We start from the raw sequence: 19,053 nt of genomic DNA on the forward strand, positions 1-19,053 counted from the left end.
ATTTGGTTTTGATATTTCATATTTTACATGTAACATAGGAGCAGTATAGACCTAGTCTGGTCATTATATACATGATGTATTGTTACATGTAGGAGCAGTATAGACCTAGTCTGTTCATTATATACATGATGTATTGTTACACCATGTAGGAGCAGTATAGACCTAGTCTGTTCATTATATACATGATGTATTTTACACCATGTAGGAGCAGTATAGACCTAGTCTGTTCATTATCTACATGATGTATTGTTATACTATGTAGGAGCAGTATAGACCTAGTCTGTTCATTATATACATCTACATGATGTATTGTTACACCATGTAGTAGCAGTATAGACCTAGTCTGTTCATTATATACATCTACATGATGTATTGTTACACCATGTAGGAGCAGTATAGACCTAGTCTGTTCATTATATACATCTACATGATGTATTGTTACACCATGTAGGAGCAGTATAGACCTAGTCTGTTCATTATATACATCTACATGATGTATTGTTACACCATGTAGGAGCAGTATAGACCTAGTCTGTTCATTATATACATCTACATGATGTATTGTTACACCATGTAGGAGCAGTATAGACCTAGTCTGTTCATTATATACATGATGTATTGTTACACCACGTAGGAGCAGTATAGACCTAGTCTGTTCATTATATACATGATGTATTGTTACACCATGTAGGAGCAGTATAGACCTAGTCTGTTCATTATATACATCTACATGATGTATTGTTACACCATGTAGGAGCAGTATAGACCTAGTCTGTTCATTATATACATGATGTATTGTTACAAATTGTATTGGTCCAGACACATATTTAGCAGATGTTATTGGTCACATACACATATTTAGCAGATGTTATTGGTCACATACACATATTTAGCAGATGTTATTGGTCCAGACACATATTTAGCAGATGTTATTGGTCACATACACATATTTAGCAGATGTTATTGGTCACATACACATATTTAGCAGATGTTATTGGTCCAGACACATATTTAGCAGATGTTATTGGTCCAGACACATATTTAGCAGATGTTATTGGTCACATACACATATTTAGCAGATGTTATTGGTCACATACACATATTTAGCAGATGTTATTGGTCACATACACATATTTAGCAGATGTTATTGGTCACATACACATATTTAGCAGATGTTATTGGTCACATACACATATTTAGCAGATGTTATTGGTCACATACACATATTTAGCAGATGTTATTGGTCACATACACATATTTAGCAGATGTTATTGGTCACATACACATATTTAGCAGATGTTATTGGTCACATACACATATTTAGCAGATGTTATTGGTCACATACACATATTTAGCAGATGTTATTGGTCACATACACATATTTAGCAGATGTTATTGGTCACATACACATATTTAGCAGATGTTATTGGTCACATACACATATTTAGCAGATGTTATTGCGGGTGTGGAGAAATGCTTGTGTTCCTAGCTCCAACAGTGCAGTAATATCTAACTAAATGCTTGTGTTCCGAGCTCCAACAGTGCAGTAATATCTAACTAAATGCTTGTGTTCCGAGCTCCAACAGTGCAGTAATATCTAACTAAATGCTTGTGTTCCTGAGCTCCAAACAATGCAGTAGTATCTAACTAAATGCTTGTGTTCCTAGCTCCAACAGTGCAGTAGTATCTAACTTAATGCCGACATTTTAAACCTGTTCTTGACTGAGTCTGTAATACCAACATATTTCAAGCAGACCACCATAGTCCCTGTGCCCAAGAACACTAAGGTAACCTGCCTAAATGACTACCGACCCGTAGCACTCACGTCTGTAGCCATGAAGTGCTTTGAAAGGCTGGTAATGACTCACATCAACACCATTATCCCAGAAACCCTAGACCCACTCCAATTTGTCTACCGCCCCAACAAATCCACAAATGATGCCATCTCGATTGCACTCCACACTGCCCTTTCCCACCTGGACAAAAGGAACACCTATGTGAGAATGTTATTCACTGACTACAGCTCAGCGTTCAACACCATAGTGCCCTCAAAGCTCATCACTAAGCTAAGGACACTGGGACTGAACAGCTCCCTCTGCAACTGGATCCTGGACTTCCTGACGGGTAGGTAACAACACATCCACCACAACACGGGAGCCCCTCAGGGGTGCGTGCTCAGTCCCCTCCTGTACTCCCTGTTCACTCATGACTGCACGGCCAGGCACAACTCCAACACCATCATTAAGTTTGCTGGTGACACAACAGTGGTAGGCCTGATCACTGACAATGATAAGACAGCCTATAGGGAGGAGGTCAGAGACCTGACCATGTGGTGCAAGGACAACAACCTCTCCCTCAACGTGATCAAGACAAAAGAGGTGATTGTGGATTACAGGAAAAAAGAGGACAGAGCATGCCCCCATTCTCATCGACGGGGCTGTAGTGGAGCAGGTTGAGAGCTTCAAGTTCCTTGGTGTCCACATCAACAACAAACTAACACGGTCCAAGCACACCAAGACAGTAGTGAAGAGGGCACGACAAAACCTATTCCCCCTGAAAAGATTTGGCATGGGTACTCAGATCCTCAAAAGGTTCTACAGCTGCACCATCGAGAGCAACCTGACGGGTTGCATCACTGCCTAGTAGGGCAATTGCTCGGCCTCCGACCGCGAGGCACTACAGAGAGTAGTGCGCACAGCCCAGTACATCACTAGGGCCAAGCTTCCAGCCATCCAGGACCTCTATACCAGGCGGTGTCAGAGGAAGGCCCTAAAAATTGTCAAAGACTCCAGCCACCCTAGTCATAGACTGTTCTATCTGCTACCGCACGGCAAGCGGTACCAGAGCTCCAAGTCTAGGTCCAAGAGGCTTCTAAACAGCTTCTACCCCCCAAGCCATAAGACTCCGGAACAGCTAATGAAATGGCTACCCAGACTATTTGCACCCCCCCCCCCACGCTGCTACTACTCTCTGTTATTATCTTTCGCATAGCAACTTTAACAACCCTACCTGCATGTACATAATTATCTCAATTACCTCGACACCTGTGCATATTGACACATTGACTCTGTACTGGTAGCTCTGCTATCGACTCTGTACTGGTAGCTCTGCTATTGACTCTGTACTGGTAGCTCTGCTATTGACTCTGTACTGGTAGCTCTGCTATTGACTCTGTACTGGTAGCTCTGCTATTGACTCTGTACTGGTAGCTCTGCTATTGACTGTACTGGTAGCTCTGCTATTGACTCTGTACTGGTAGCTCTGCTATTGACTCTGTACTGGTAGCTCTGCTATTGACTCTGTACTGGTAGCTCTGCTATTGACTCTGTACTGGTAGCTCTGCTATTGACTCTGTACTGGTAGCTCTGCTATTGACTCTGTACTGGTAGCTCTGCTATTGACTCTGTACTGGTAGCTCTGCTATTGACTCTGTACTGGTAGCTCTGCTATTGACTCTGTACTGGTAGCTCTGCTATTGACTCTGTACTGGTAGCTCTGCTATTGACTGTACTGGTAGCTCTGCTATTGACTCTGTACTGGTAGCTCTGCTATTGACTCTGTACTGGTAGCTCTGCTATTGACTCTGTACTGGTAGCTCTGCTATTGACTCTGTACTGGTAGCTCTGCTATTGACTCTGTACTGGTAGCTCTGCTATTGACTCTGTACTGGTAGCTCTGCTATTGACTCTGTACTGGTAGCTCTGCTATTGACTCTGTACTGGTAGCTCTGCTATTGACTCTGTACTGGTAGCTCTGCTATTGACTCTGTACTGGTAGCTCTGCTATTGACTCTGTACTGGTAGCTCTGCTATTGACTCTGTACTGGTAGCTCTGCTATTGACTCTGTACTGGTAGCTCTGCTATTGACTCTGTACTGGTAGCTCTGCTATTGACTGTACTGGTAGCTCTGCTATTGACTCTGTACTGGTAGCTCTGCTATTGACTCTGTACTGGTAGCTCTGCTGTTGACTCTGTACTGGTAGCTCTGCTATTGACTCTGTACTGGTAGCTCTGCTATTGACTCTGTACTGGTAGCTCTGCTATTGACTCTGTACTGGTAGCTCTGCTATTGACTCTGTACTGGTAGCTCTGCTGTTGTTATTTACTGCTGCTCTTTAATCATTTGTTTTTCTTCTCTTACTTTTTTTTCTTACTTTTGATTTTTTTAGGTATTTTCTTAAAACTGCATCGTTGGTTAAGGGCTTGTAGTCAGCATTTCACTGTAACGTCTACACCTGTTGTATTTCGCGTAAGTGACAAATACAATTTGATTTGATTTGAAATGAGTAAAGCAGTATGTAAACATTATTAAAGTGACCAGTGTTTCCATGTCTATGTATATAGGGCAGCAGCCGCTATGGTGAAAGGTTGAGTTACCGGGAGGTAGCCGGCTGGTGATGGCTGTTTAACAGTCTGATGGCCTTGAGATAGGAGCTGTTTTTCAGTCTCTCGGCCCCAGCTTTGATGCACCTTTACTGACCATGCCTTCTGGATGATAGCGGGGAGAATCGTCCGTGGCTCGGTTGTTGATGTCCTTGATGATCTTTTTGGCCTTCATGTGACATCGGGTGCTGTAGGTGTCCTAGTTTGCCCCCGGTGATGCGTTGGGAAGACCGCACCACACTCTGGAGAGCCCTGCGGTTGTGGGCGATGCTGTTGCCGTACCAGGTGTGATACAGCCCGAAAGGAAGTTCTCAATTGTGCATCTGTAAAAGTTTGTGAGGGTCTTAGGGGCCAAGCCAACATGTGTAGTAGATGTTGAGTTTGATTCAAAATTTCACTCATTAAAAATCTGCACTAATCAATCAACACATGCTAATATTTGTACGTATCTATAGATTGGAATTTTATAATGAAATGACTTTTCCCTCAACTGCGTTACCAACTCCAGTCAGCAGATGGCGATGAGCGTCTTTCAGACGACGCTGCCAGCTGTGACGTATAATCTAGTGGACGGGACGTTCCTTCAACAACAACAGCTATTCAGATACGTCGGTAGCTTGCTAGACAACAAAGTCGAAACAAGCTATTTAGACTGCTCCAGTCTATTACTAGCTATGTTTTAAACACACTTCTGTCGTATCTACTTGTTATCCCATTTAATTTAATATTCATGCCTACGTTGTTCGTTACCGTAGTCATCTACCTGTCTGGTTAAGTTAGCAGTAGCACTAGGCTAATCGTTAATGCTGACTAGTTAGCTAGATAACATCTCCGACCATGAGTTCACTGAGCTGCTCTCCTCCTGATAAAGAAGAGGAGGTCTGCTGGACGGAGAAAGAGGGTCTGTGGCTGAACGTTGTCGTGAAAGAGGAGAAGGAAGAGGAGGATGTCTCGGTAAAAACAGAAGTAGAGGATGAGGCTGTTCCAGTGAAAGAAGAGGAAGACGAGTTCAGAGTGAAAGAGGAGGAGGATGTTACAGTAAAAGAAGAGGAGGAGGATGTTACTGTGAAAGAAGAGGAAGGGAAAGAGGTGGATGCAGTTTTTGGAGTGAAAGAGGAGGAGGATGAGATTACCGTTACATTGGGGGAGGAGGAACAAGAAGAGAAGACCGGAGATCTGATTAACACCAGTAAGTCTTAAAAAACAAGGGCACGAAGTCTGCAGTTGTTAAACTAATGTTTTTTAAAGGGTATTCTACACTTGAATAATGTTGTGCTGTAGGAATTGTTAAAGCTACAGAGTGGGGACTCAACCAACATAATGTTAATGGATAAAATGCTCACCGTTATATATTTTTTCACAATTTTAAAACATCTTTGAATATATTTTTCTAAAATATGATTTGAAGATCTAAATAATTTGTTTATAAAATCTATGGTTTTATTAGGTCCTACGTTTTTCAGTTATATTGTAAGGCAGACTGATCTGATTGAAATGTCCTATATATGATACCACATTGTATAGTATGTTACTATGGCAACCACCTGATGTCTGATACCACATCATATACAGTACCAGTCTAAAGTTTGGACACACCTACTTATTCAAGGTTTTTTCTTAATTTGACTTTTTTTCTACCTTGTAGAATAATAGTGAAGACATCAAAACTATGAAATAACACATATGGAATCATGTAGTAACCAGAATGCTGAGTTATGCTGGTTAAGTGTGCCTTGAATTCTAAATAAATCACTAACAGTGTCACCAGCAAAACACCCCCACACCATTACACCTCCTCCTCCATGCTTCACGGTGGGAACCACACATGCTGAGATCATCAAAAAAACAATGATAACTACAGTTGAAGTCGAAAGTTTTACATACACCATACACGCCAAATACATTTAAACTCAGTTTTTCACAATTCCTGACATTTAAATCAGAGTAAAAAATCCCTGTCTTAGGTTAGTTAGGATCACCACTTTATTTTAAGAATGTGAAATATCAGAATAATTAGTAGAGATAATTACTTATTTCAGCTTTTATTTCTTTCATCACATTCCCAGTGGGTCAGAAGTTTACATACACTAAATTAGTATTTGGTAGCATAGCCTTTAAATTGTTTAACTTGGGTCAAACGTTTCAGGTAGTGTTCCACACGCTTCCCACAATAAGTTGGGTGAATTTTGGCTCATTCCTCTTGACAGAGTTGGTGTAACCGAGTCAGGTTTGTAAGGCCTCCTTGCTCGCACAAGCTTTTTCAGTTCTGCCCACACATTTTCTATAGGATTGAGGTCAGGGCTTTGTGATGGCCACGATAATACCTTGACTTTGTTGTCCTTAAGCCATTTTGCCACAACTTTGGAAGTATGCGTGGGGTCATTGTCCATTTGGAAGACCCATTTGCAACCAAGCTTTTACTTCTTGACTGATGTCTAGAGATGTTGCTTCAATATATCCACATCATTTTCCATCCTCATCATGTCATCTATTTTGTGAAGTGCACCACTCCTGCAGCAAAGCACCCCCACAACATGATGCTGCCACCCCTGTGCTTCACGGTTGGGATGGTGTTCTTCGGCAAGCCTCCCCCTTTTTCCTCCAAACATAACGATGGTTATTATGGCCAAAAAGTTTAATCAGACCCGAGGACATTTCTCCAAAAAGTACAATCTTTGTCCCCATGTGCAGTTGAAAACCGTAGTCTGGCTTTTTTATGGCAGTTTTGGAGCAGTGGCTTCTTCCTTGCTGAGCGGCCTTTCAGGTTATGTCGATATAGGACGTGTTTTACTGTGGATATAGATACTTTTGTACCTGTTCCCCCCAGCATCTTCACAAGGTCCTTTGCTGTCGTTCTGGGATTTATTTGCTCTAAAACTATGCACTATAGGCTAAATCTCAATGGATTTAAAACTACGCCCGATAGGCTAAATCTCAATGGATTTAAAACTAGTCCCTATAGGCTAAATCTCAATGGATTTAAAACTAGGCCCTATAGGCTATATCTCAATGGATTTAAAACTAGTCCCTATAGGCTATATCTCAATGGATTTAAAACTAGGCACTATAGGCTATATCTCAATGGATTTAAAACTAGGCACTATAGGCTATATCTCAATGGATTTAAAACTAGGCCCTATAGGCTATATCTCAATGGATTTAAAACTAGGCACTATAGGCTATATCTCAATGGATTTAAAACTAGGCCCTATAGGCTATATCTCAATGGATTTAAAACTAATATTTGTTCCTGGTTATATTTTATGTTGTCTTCACTTGTTTAAGTTGGGAGTACCAGTGTTAACAATGATGCATTTTAATTTAGAGCTCCATTATTATAGAGCTCTGCTCAGCCTATAAACATTATCATTATGATAGATCTCTGCTCAGCCTATAAACATGACATTATCTATTATTATAGATCTCTGCTCAGCCTGTAAACATGACATTATCTATTATTATAGATCTCTGCTCAGCCTATAAACATTATCATTATGATAGAGCTCTGCTCAGCCTATAAACATGACATTATCTATTATTATAGAGCTCTGCTCAGCCTGTAAACATGACATTATCTATTATTATAGATCTCTGCTCAGCCTGTAAACATGACATTATCTATTATTATAGAGCTCTGCTCAGCCTGTAAACATGACATTATCTATTATTATAGATCTCTGCTCAGCCTGTAAACATGACATTATCTATTATTATAGATCTCTGCTCAGTCTATAAACATGACATTATCTATTATTATATCTCTGTTCAGCCTGTAAACATGACATTATCTATTATTATAGATCTCTGCTCAGTCTATAAACATGACATTCCATAAGTGCAAGATTCAATTTGAAGCTCTATATTATTTGCTTTTAAAATCTCACCCAAGTGTATTTTTAACAGCTGAGGGAACCAGTCTTGATTAAACCAAATAGGAAGACAGTATTATCATGTGAAGGTTTCATTCAGGTCTCTGATTAACTAAATACTCTTTGTTTTGGCAGGAGAGAGACCAGACTCTCACTCTGACAGCGGGAAGAGTCCTTCAGGGGAACCAGACCCAGTGACGCCCAAACCAGCAGGAAAACACCACTGTTCCCTCTGTGGAAAGAGTTTTACTAAGTTGGGCAACCTGAAAGCGCATGAGATAATACACACAGGAGAGAAGCCTTACCACTGCTCCCAATGTGGAAAGAGTTTTACCTGGATAGGGAACTGGAAAACACATGAGAAAATACACACAGAAGGGAGGAAGACTTTCCACTGCTCCCAATGTGGAAAGAGTTTTACCAAGTCAGGGTCCCTGAAAATGCACGAGAGAATACACACAGGTGAGAAGCCTTACCACTGTTCCTATTGTGAAAAGAGTTTTAGGTGGTTGGTGACCATGAAAACTCACGAGAATACCCACACAGGAGCAAAGCCATACCAATGCTCCCTGTGTGGAAAGAGTTTTACCCAGTTAGGAGGCCTGAATAGACATGACAGGACACACACAGGAGGGGATAAGACCTACCACTGCTCCCACTGTGGAAAGAGATTTAACCGGTTAAGACATCTGAATAAGCATGAAAGAATACATACACAGGAGGAGAAGACATACCACTGCTCTCAGTGTGGAAAGACATTTTCCCAGTCAGAGAACCTGAAATCACATGAGAGAATAGAGAGGCTTTGTTCTGACTTGTGTTTTTGACCTGAGAATGTGTTTTTGTTTATGGGCCATTCCACTGTAACGGAGTGATGCTGAGACTCACGTTTCCACTTTAAAATGTATGCCAAGAAAAAAAACATTGATTGCAAAGTTTAACAAACAATACACCTATTGTTTGACAGTACCAGTCAAAAGTTTGGACACACCTACTCATTAAAGGGTTTTTATTAAATTTTTTGCTATTTTCTACATTGTAGAATAATAATGAAGATATCAAAACTATGAAAAAACACACATGGAGTCATGTAGTAACAAAACAAGTGTTAAACAAATCAAAATATATTTTAGATTCTTCAAAGTAGCCACCCTTTGCCTTGATGACAGCTTTACACACTCTTGGCATTCTCTCAACCAGCTTCACCTGGAATGATTTTTCAACAGTCTTGAAGGCTTTCCCACATATGCTGAGCACTTGTTGGCTGCTTTTCCTTCACTCTGCTGTCCTACTCATCCCAAACCGTCTCAATTGGGTTGAGGTCAGGTGATTGTGGAGGCCAGGTCATCTGATGCAGCGCTCCATCACTCTCCTTCTTGGTCAAATAGCTCTTACACAGCCTGAAGGTGTGTTTTGGGTCAATGCCCTGTTGAAAAACAAATGATAGTCCCACTAAATAAATCACTGACAGAGTCACCAGCAAAGCACCATCACACCTCCAAGCTTCACTGTAGGAGCCACACATGCGGAGATCATCCGTTCACCTACTCTGCGTCTCACAAAGACACAGTGGTTGCAACCAAAAATCTCACATTTCTACTCATCAGACCAAAAGACAGATTTCCACCGGTCTAATGTCCAGTGTTTCTTGGCCCAAGCAAGTCTCTTCTTCTTATTGGTGTCCTTTATTAGTGGTTTCTATGCAGTAATTTGACCATGAAGTCTCCTCTGAACAGTTGATGTTGAGATGTGTCTGTTATTTGAACTCTGTGAAGCGTTTATTTGAGCTGCAATGCAATTTCTGAGGCTGGTAACTCTAATGAACTTGTCCTCTGCAGCAGAGCTAACTCTGGGTCTTCCTTTTCTCTGGCGGTCCTCATGAGAGACAGTTTCATCATAGCGCTTGATGGTTTTTGCGGCTGCACTTGAAGTTTCAAAGTTCTTTAAATGTTCCAGATTGACTGAGCTTCATGTCTTAAAGTAATGATGGACTGTCTTTTCTCATTGCTTATTTGAGCTGTTCTTGCCATGATATGGACTTGATTTTTTACCAAATATCTTCTGTTTCCAACCCCTGGCTTATCACAACACAATCGATTGGCTCAAACTGATTATGAAGGAAAGAAATTCCACAAATGAGCTTCTAACAAGGCACACCTGTTAATTAAAATGCATTCCAGGTACCTCATGAAGCTGGTTGAGAGAATACCTAGAGTGTGCAAAGCTGTCATCAAAGGCAAAGGATGGCTACTTTGAAGAGTCTAAAATATAAATATATTTTGATTTGTTTAACACTTTTTTGGTTACTACATGATTCCATATGTGTTATTTCATAGTTTTGATGTCTTCACTATTATTCTACAATGTAGAAAATAGTAAAAAAAAATTTAAAAAAATAAACCTTGAATGAGTAGGCGTGTCCAAACTTTTGATTGGTGCTGTACATTTATTTATTTTATAGACCTAGATGCGTATTTTGATATTATCTGTCTGTTTGACTGAATGAATCAGAAATTGCTTTAAATGTAGATGTTTAGTTTGTGTGAAGTTTGTTTTAAATTCTCACTCATTAAAATTCTGAACTAATCAATCAACACATGCTTCTCTTTATACATCTCAATATAACATTATTTAATTAAATACATAAAAATATGTAATACATATTTTCCTTAACTGCGTTGTCTACTCCAGTCAGCAGATGAGCATCTTTCAGGCGACGCTGCCAGCGTGACGTATAATCTAGTGGACGGGACGCTTCTTCAACCAACAGCAGCTTGTCAGCCACTTCGGTAGCTTGCTGGTGACAGTGCCAAGATGGCTGCTTGAACAGACGCTTTTTTTTTACCGAGCTCCGTACCAAACTTCAGAAAGATTGTGAAAAAAAATAAAAAAAAGTTTAGTCATTATTATTTTTATTTGTTCAAGATATTAGACCTTTCCTGTGACTGGAATGATAATTGGATCATTTATTTCAGCATGTCCATGCAAAGTCGTGACAAAAAAAGAAAGGAAAAAGTTAGCCGTTCTATTGCTAATCAACAAGAGAGGAACGTGCTTATAGACAACTGCCATAACTACACTTGGCCTATGGATAATATCATGCTTTCGAATGCTGAAGATGACGAATTCCCCTCTTTACCGGTTACTCCGTGCAAACCTCCACCCTCCAAAAAAAAAAACATGAACTCTGACATCGTGGCTACCCTCTCCTTACTCATCAACTCCAGGTGTGACGCCATTGAGAAAATGGTAGGCGCGAACACCACTTCGGTAGCGACGCTGCCAGCGTGACGTCTAATCTAGTGGACGAGACGCTTCCTCAACAGCAGCTTGTCAGCCACTTCGGTAGCTTGCTAGCCAACACAGACGAAACATTTAAGCTCTGTATACGCTTTCGATGTAAAATAGCCACTTTGTTGTAATTACACTTTTGTCGTATAGGTAGTTATCCCCTTTACGTTGCTAGTAACTTTCTGAATAGCTAAAATAGCATTAGCCTAGTGCTAGGCTAACTAGCTAGCTAACATCCCCAACCATGAGCTCACTAAGCTACTTCCCACCCGGTACAGAAGAGGAGAAAGAAGAAGAGACCGTTGAAAGAGGAGTAGAGGGTGAGGCTGTTACTGTGGACGAAGAGACTGTTAAAAGAGAAGTAGAGGGTGAGGCTGTTACTGTGGACGAAGAGACTGTTAAAAGAGAAGTAGAGGGTGAGGATGTTACTGTGGAAGAAGATACTGTTAAAAGAGAAGTAGAGGGTGAGGATGTTACTGTGGAAGAATATACTGTTAAAAGAGAAGTAGAGGGTGAGGATGTTACTGTGAAAGAAGAAGATACTGTTAAAAGAGGAGTAGAGGGTGAGGATGTTACTGTGGAAGAAGAAGAGACTGTTAAAAGAGAAGTAGAGGGTGAGGATGTTACTGTGGAAGAAGATACTGTTAAAAGAGGAGTAGAGGGTGAGGATGTTACTGTGGAAGAAGAAGAGACTGTTAAAAGAGAAGTAGAGGGTGAGGATGTTACTGTGGAAGAAGATACTGTTAAAAGAGAAGTAGAGGGTGAGGATGTTACTGTGGAAGAAGAATATACTGTTAAAAGAGAAGTAGAGGGTGAGGATGTTACTGTGGAAGAAGATGCTGTTAAGAGGAGTAGAGGGTGAGGCTGTTACTGTGAAAGAAGAAGAGACTGTTAAAAGAGAAGTAGAGGGTGAGGATGTTACTGTGGAAGAAGTTACTGTTAAAAGTGTAGAGGGTGAGGGTGTTACTGTGGAAGAAGAAGAGACTGTTAAAAGAGAAGTAGAGGGTGAGGCTGTTACTGTGGAAGAGGAGACTGTTAAAAGAGAAGTAGAGGGTGAGGATGTTACTGTGGAATAAGTTACTGTTAAAAGAGAACTAGAGGGTGAGGATGTTACTGTGGAAGAAGAAGAGACTGTTAAAAGAGAAGTAGAGGGTGAGGATGTTACTGTGGAAGAAGAAGAGACTGTTAAAAGAGAAGTAGAGGGTGAGGATGTTACTGTGGAAGAAGATACTGTTAAAAGAGGAGTAGAGGGTGAGGATGTTACTGTGGAAGAAGATACTGTTAAAAGAGAAGTAGAGGGTGAGGATGTTACTGTGGAAGAAGATACTGTTAAAAGAGAAGTAGAGGGTGAGGATGTTACTGTGGAAGAATATACTGTTAAAAGAGAAGTAGAGGGTGAGGATGTTACTGTGAAAGAAGAAGATACTGTTAAAAGAGAAGCAGAGGGTGAGGATGTTACTGTGGAAGAAGATACTGTTAAAAGAGAAGTAGAGGGTGAGGCTGTTACTGTGGAAGAAGAAGAGACTGTTAAAAGAGAAGTAGAGGGTGAGGATGTTACTGTGGAAGAAGAAGATACTGTTAAAAGAGAAGTAGAGGGTGAGGATGTTACTGTGGAAGAAGAAGATACTGTTAAAAGAGAAGTAGAGGGTGAGGATGTTACTGTGGAAGAAGAAGATACTGCTAAAAGAGAAGTAGAGGGTGAGGATGTTACTGTGGAAGAAGATGCTGTTAAGAGGAGTAGAGGGTGAGGCTGTTACTGTGAAAGAAGAAGAGACTGTTAAAAGAGAAGTAGAGGGTGATGATGTTACTGTGGAAGAAGTTACTGTTAAAAGAGTAGAGAGTGAGGGTGTTACTGTGGAAGAAGAAGAGACTGTTAAAAGAGAAGTAGAGGTTGAGGCTGTTACTGTGGAAGAGGAGACTGTTAAAAGAGAAGTAGAGGGTGAGGATGTTACTGTGGAAGAAGTTACTGTTAAAAGAGAAGTAGAGGGTGAGGATGTTACTGTGGAAGAAGAAGAGACTGTTAAAAGAGAAGTAGAGGGTGAGGATGTTACTGTGGAAGAAGAAGAGACTGTTAAAAGAGAAGTAGAGGGTGAGGATGTTACTGTGGAAGAAGATACTGTTAAAAGAGGAGTAGAGGGTGAGGATGTTACTGTGGAAGAAGAAGAGACTGTTAAAAGAGAAGTAGAGGGTGAGGATGTTACTGTGGAAGAAGAAGAGACTGTTAAAAGAGAACTAGAGGGTGAGGATGTTACTGTGGAAGAAGAAGAGACTGTTAAAAGAGAAGTAGAGGGTGAGGATGTTACTGTGGAAGAAGATACTGTTAAAAGAGAAGTAGAGGGTGAGGATGTTACTGTGGAAGAAGATACTGTTAAAAGAGAAGTAGAGGGTGAGGATGTTACTGTGGAAGAAGAAGAGACTGTTAAAAGAGAAGTAGAGGGTGAGGATGTTACTGTGGAAGAAGAAGAGGAAGAAATTACTGTGAAAGAAGATGTTACTGTGAAAGAAGATGTTACTGTGAAAAAAGATGTTACTGTGAAAGAAGAAGAAGTTACTGTGAAAGAAGTTGTTACTGTGAAAGAAGATCTTACTGTGAAAGAAGATGTTACTGTGAAAGAAGATGTTACTGTGAAAGAAGAAGTTGTTACTGTGAAAGAAGAAGTTGTACAGTGAAATAAGTTGTTACTGTGAAAGAAGATGTTACTGTGAAAGAAGATGTTACTGTGAAAGAAGATGTTACTGTGAAAGAAGATGTTACTGTGAAAGAAGAGGATGTTACTGTGAAAGAAGAGGATGTTACTGTGAAAGAAGAGGATGTTACTGTGAAAGAAGATGTTACTGTGAAAGAATAAGTTGTTACTGTGAAAGAAGAAGTTGTTACTGTGAAAGAAGAAGTTGTTACTGTGAAAGAAGATGTTACTGTGAAAGAAGATGTTACTGTGAAAGAAGAAGATGTTACTGTGAAAGAAGATGTTACTGTGAAAGAAGAGGATGCAATTGAAAGAGTGAAAGAGGAGGAGATGACTGTCACGGTGAAAGAAGAGGAAGACGTGTTTGGAGTAAAGGAAGAAGGAGAGGAGGGGGAGATGACTGTCACATTGGAGGAAGGAGAGGAGGAGGAGACAGGAGATCTGATTAACACCATGAGTGAGTACTGTCTCAACAAGGATACAAACTATGCAATTGTTAAACCCATGTGTGGTTTTAAAGGGTCATTCTACTGTCGTTTTACACTTGAATATGTTGTTTAGTACTGTAGGAATTGTTAAAACTACGCTGTGAAACAGGGCTCTCCAACCCTGTTCCTGGAGAGCCACCCTCCTGTAGGTTGTTGGCTCCAACTCTGTCTCTAGTTTAGATCACTGTAATACCATACCATAGAAATAAGAATGAATAGAACGTGCTTGGAAGGTCCAACCCTGGAAATTGACTGGTAAACACATAGGTACACTCACAATGTCTGCCTTGTATTGTGATGCAATAATTCCCATGGTGTTTTGGAATGTTCATTTAACTTCTGCTGGATTGCCATGGTAATGTAGAATGTTCATTTAACTGATGCTGGATTGCCATGGTAATGTAGAATGTTCATTTAACTTCTGCTGGATTGCCATGGTAATGTAGAATGTTCATTTAACTGATGCTGGATTGCCATGGTAATGTAGAATGTTCATTTAACTGATGCTGGATTGCAATGCTAATGTAGAATGTTCATTTAACTGATGCTGGATTGCAGTGGTAATGTAGAATGTTCATTTAACTGATGTGGCTCATGCAATGGAATGTCATTTTTTGTAATGTCAGTTGAGTTTGCTCAACCAATCACAGCACATATTGAAGGGTACACTTCCTACTTTTACTTCCTGGCATGGGTCCACTCAAAATGGCTGCCACTCCACCCATTCTGCCAGAGTTTCCTAAACTCGGTACAACAAGGGCCCTTAACACTACACAGCTGATTCAATGTTTGATGATTAGATGATTTGAATGAGCTGATGCAGTGCTAGGAGGGGAGAGAAAACAAAACGTGCTTCCCCTTGGGGTTCTGAGGACAGAGTGTGGGAAACCCTACATGATGCCTTCATTGACTTCAATACAGATGCCCTTTCTATTCATTCCTATTTCTATCTCCCGTACAGGGTTCTATCTCCCGTACAGGGTTCTCTATTCCGTACAGGGTTCTCTCTTCCGTACAGGGTTCTATCTCCCGTACAGGGTTCTATCTCCCGTACAGGGTTCTCTCTCCCGTACAGGGTTCTCTCTCCCGTACAGGGTTCTATCTCCCGTACAGGGTTCTCTCTTCCGTACAGGGTTCTATCTCCCGTACAGGGTTCTATCTCCCGTACAGGGTTCTATCTCCCGTACAGGGTTCTATCTCCCGTACAGGGTTCTATCTCCCGTACAGGGTTCTATCTCCCGTACAGGGTTCTATCTCCCGTACAGGGTTCTATCTCCCGTACAGGGTTCTATCTCCCGTACAGGGTTCTATCTCCCTTACAGGGTTCTATCTCCCGTACAGGGTTCTATCTCCCGTACAGGGTTCTATCTCCCGTACAGGGTTCTATCTTAATGAGTCCAGAATGAGGTTCCACCACAACACCGAGTCACTTTAAATCCGTACTTGTAAAAATGTCAGTTATTTTTATTCTTTGTACCTATGCTTGTCCTGTGTAATTGCGTGCCTTTCTTTGTTTTCTGAAATCCGTAGCTTTGAATAAATAAATAAGAAATCTAAATAAACTATTTAAATGCGACCTCTGCCCGAGAGGGGTCGTTGTTTCTTAACGGAGAAGGAGCAGCCCGCCATTCCACTGCAGATTTGGTTTGGCAACGGATGCATAGAATTCAATTTAAAAAAAAAAAAAAACGATGGATTCCAACTGCCAACTGATTAACAGTCAGGATAGGTACACAGTAGGTGTTAAAGAATGGATGTTTATAAAATATCGAGTGGTAGAGCACGCTTGGAGTCCTTTACTTCATTGGACAACAATGGAAAGACGTCACATAAAATGTGTTTGATTAAAAACGATGGATTTTTTTTTAGCTAACAAGACACGCAATTACACAGGACAAAACATTAGGTACGAGGAATGGAATAAATGCATTAAAGAAGGGACATCCTGTCTGGACATGTAGTGACTCGGTGTAGTGGAACCTCTTCTGGACATGTAGTGACTCGGTGTAGTGGAACCTCTTCTGGACATGTAGTGACTCGGTGTAGTGGAACCTCTTCTGGACATGTAGTGACTCGGTGTAGTGGAACCTCTTCTGGACATGTAGTGACTTGGTGTAGTGGAACCTCTTCTGGACATGTAGTGACTCGGTGTAGTGGAACCTCTTCTGGACATGTAGTGACTCGGTGTAGTGGAACCTCTTCTGGACATGTAGTGACTCGGTCTAGTGGAACCTCTTCTGGACATGTAGTGACTCGGTGTAGTGGAACCTCTTCTGGACATGTAGTGACTCGGTGTAGTGGAAGCACCCTCTTCTGGACATGTAGTGACTCGGTCTAGTGGAACCTCTTCTGGACATGTAGTGACTCGGTGTAGTGGAAGCACCCTCTTCTGGACATGTAGTGACTCGGTGTAGTGGAAGCACCCTCTTCTGGACATGTAGTGACTCGGTCTAGTGGAACCTCTTCTGGACATGTAGTGACTCGGTGTAGTGGAACCTCTTCTGTACATGTAGTGACTCGGTGTAGTGGAAGCACCCTCTTCTGGACATGTAGTGACTCGGTGTAGTGGAACCTCTTCTGGACATGTAGTGACTCGGTCAAGTGGAACCTCTTCTGGACATGTAGTGACTCGGTGTAGTGGAACCTCTTCTGGACATGTAGTGACTCGGTGTAGTGGAACCTCTTCTGGACATGTAGTGACTCGGTGTAGTGGAACCTCTTCTGGACATGTAGTGACTCGGTGTAGTGGAACCTCTTCTGGACATGTAGTGACTCGGTGTAGTGGAACCTCTTCTGGACATGTAGTGACTCGGTGTAGTGGAAGCACACTCTTCTGAACGTATTGTGCTACAACCCTGTATGACATCCATATTACAGGGATCTAAACTAGAGGTCGACCGATTATGAATTTTCCACGCTGATACCGAATATTGGAGGACCAAAAAAAGCTGATACCGATATTTAAATATATTTGTAATAATGACAATTACAACAATACTGAATGAACACTTAACTTAATACATAAATAAACATCTATTTGGTCTCAAATAAATAATGAAACATGTTCAATTTGGTTTAAATAATGCAAGATCAAAGTGTTGGAGAAGTAAAAGTGCAATATGTGCCATGTAAGAAAGCTAACGTTTCAGTTCCTTGCTCAGAACATGAGAACATATGAAAGCTGGTGGTTCCTTTTAACATGAGACTTCAATATTCACAGTTAAGAGGTTTTAGGTTATCGTTATTATAGGAATTATAGGACTATTTCTCTCTATACCATTTTGTATTTCATATACCTTTGACTATTGGATGTTCTTATAGGCACTATATTATTGCCTAATCTCGGGAGTTGATAGGCTTGAAGTCATAAACAGAGCTGAGCTTCAAGCATTGCGAAGAGCTGCTGACAAACGCAGGAAAGTGCTGGTTTGAATGAATGTGCTGCCTACCACCGCTCTGTCAGACTGCTCTATCAAATATCAAATCATAGACTTAATTATAATATAATAAACACACAGAAATACGAGCCTTAGGTCATTAATATGGTCAAATCCGGAAACTATCATTTCTTTAAGTGAAATACGGAACCGTTCCGTATTTTATCGAACGGGTGGCATCCATAAGTCTAAATATTGCTGTTACATTGCACAACCTTCTGAACTACATCCCGAGTGATGGCTAGAATTACAGCCAGAGTGATGGCTAGAATTACAGCCAGAGTGATGGCTAGAATTACAGCCAGAGTGATGGCTAGAACTACATCCAGAGTGATGGTTAGAACTACGACCAGAGTGATGTGGGACCTTTCTGTTGCATTTCAAAGATTTTTGTTTTGTATTTTCCTCTACCAGATCTATTGTGTTATATTCTCCTACATTCAATTCACATTTCCACAAACTTCATAGTCTTTCCTTTCAAATGGTACCAAGAATATGCATATCCTTGCTTCAGGTCCTGAGCTACAGGCAGTCAGATTTGGGAATGTCATTTTAGGCTAAAATTGCAAAAAAGGGGGCTATCCCTTTTTAACTATGGATCCAATGAAACCTATGAATAAACTATCTATTAATATGGAGCTCTGCTCAGATTAAATACATGACATTATCTATTATTATAGAGCTCTGCTCAGCCTATAAACATGACATTGTCTATTATTAGAGAGCTCTGCTCAGCCTATAAACATTATCATTATGATAGATCTCTGCTCAGCCTGTAAACATGACATTATCTATTGTTATAGAGCTCTGCTCAGCCTGTAAACATGACATTATCTATTGTTATAGAGCTCTGCTCAGCCTGGAGACATGACATTATATATTATTATAGAGCTCTGTT

The 19,053-nt window shown here is 40.8% G+C and overlaps 1 protein-coding gene across 1 annotated transcript; it reads left to right on the forward strand.

Moving 5' to 3' along the window:
* The first annotated feature begins 4,962 nt into the window (after positions 1 to 4,962).
* LOC116360827 (zinc finger protein 239-like) lies at positions 4,963 to 9,288 on the forward strand. The gene is made up of 2 exons (XM_031815714.1): positions 4,963 to 5,572; positions 8,388 to 9,288. The coding sequence occupies exons 1-2, from the start codon at positions 5,221 to 5,223 to the stop codon at positions 9,077 to 9,079; spliced, it is 1,044 nt and encodes a 347-aa protein (XP_031671574.1). The 5' UTR covers positions 4,963 to 5,220; the 3' UTR covers positions 9,080 to 9,288.
* The last annotated feature ends 9,765 nt before the right edge of the window (positions 9,289 to 19,053 follow it).

Source organism: Oncorhynchus kisutch, unplaced genomic scaffold (assembly GCF_002021735.2).
Source record: "Oncorhynchus kisutch isolate 150728-3 unplaced genomic scaffold, Okis_V2 scaffold503, whole genome shotgun sequence".
Taxonomy (NCBI): Eukaryota; Metazoa; Chordata; class Actinopteri; order Salmoniformes; family Salmonidae; genus Oncorhynchus; species Oncorhynchus kisutch.

Coding starts and splice junctions, on each gene's coding strand:
- LOC116360827 (XM_031815714.1), top strand. CDS start 5,221: ATGAGTTCACTGAGCTGCTCTCCTCCTGATAAAGAAGAGGAGGTCTGC. Junction 5,573..8,387: donor CGGAGATCTGATTAACACCA/GTAAGTCTTAAA, acceptor TTGTTTTGGCAG/GAGAGAGACCAGACTCTCAC.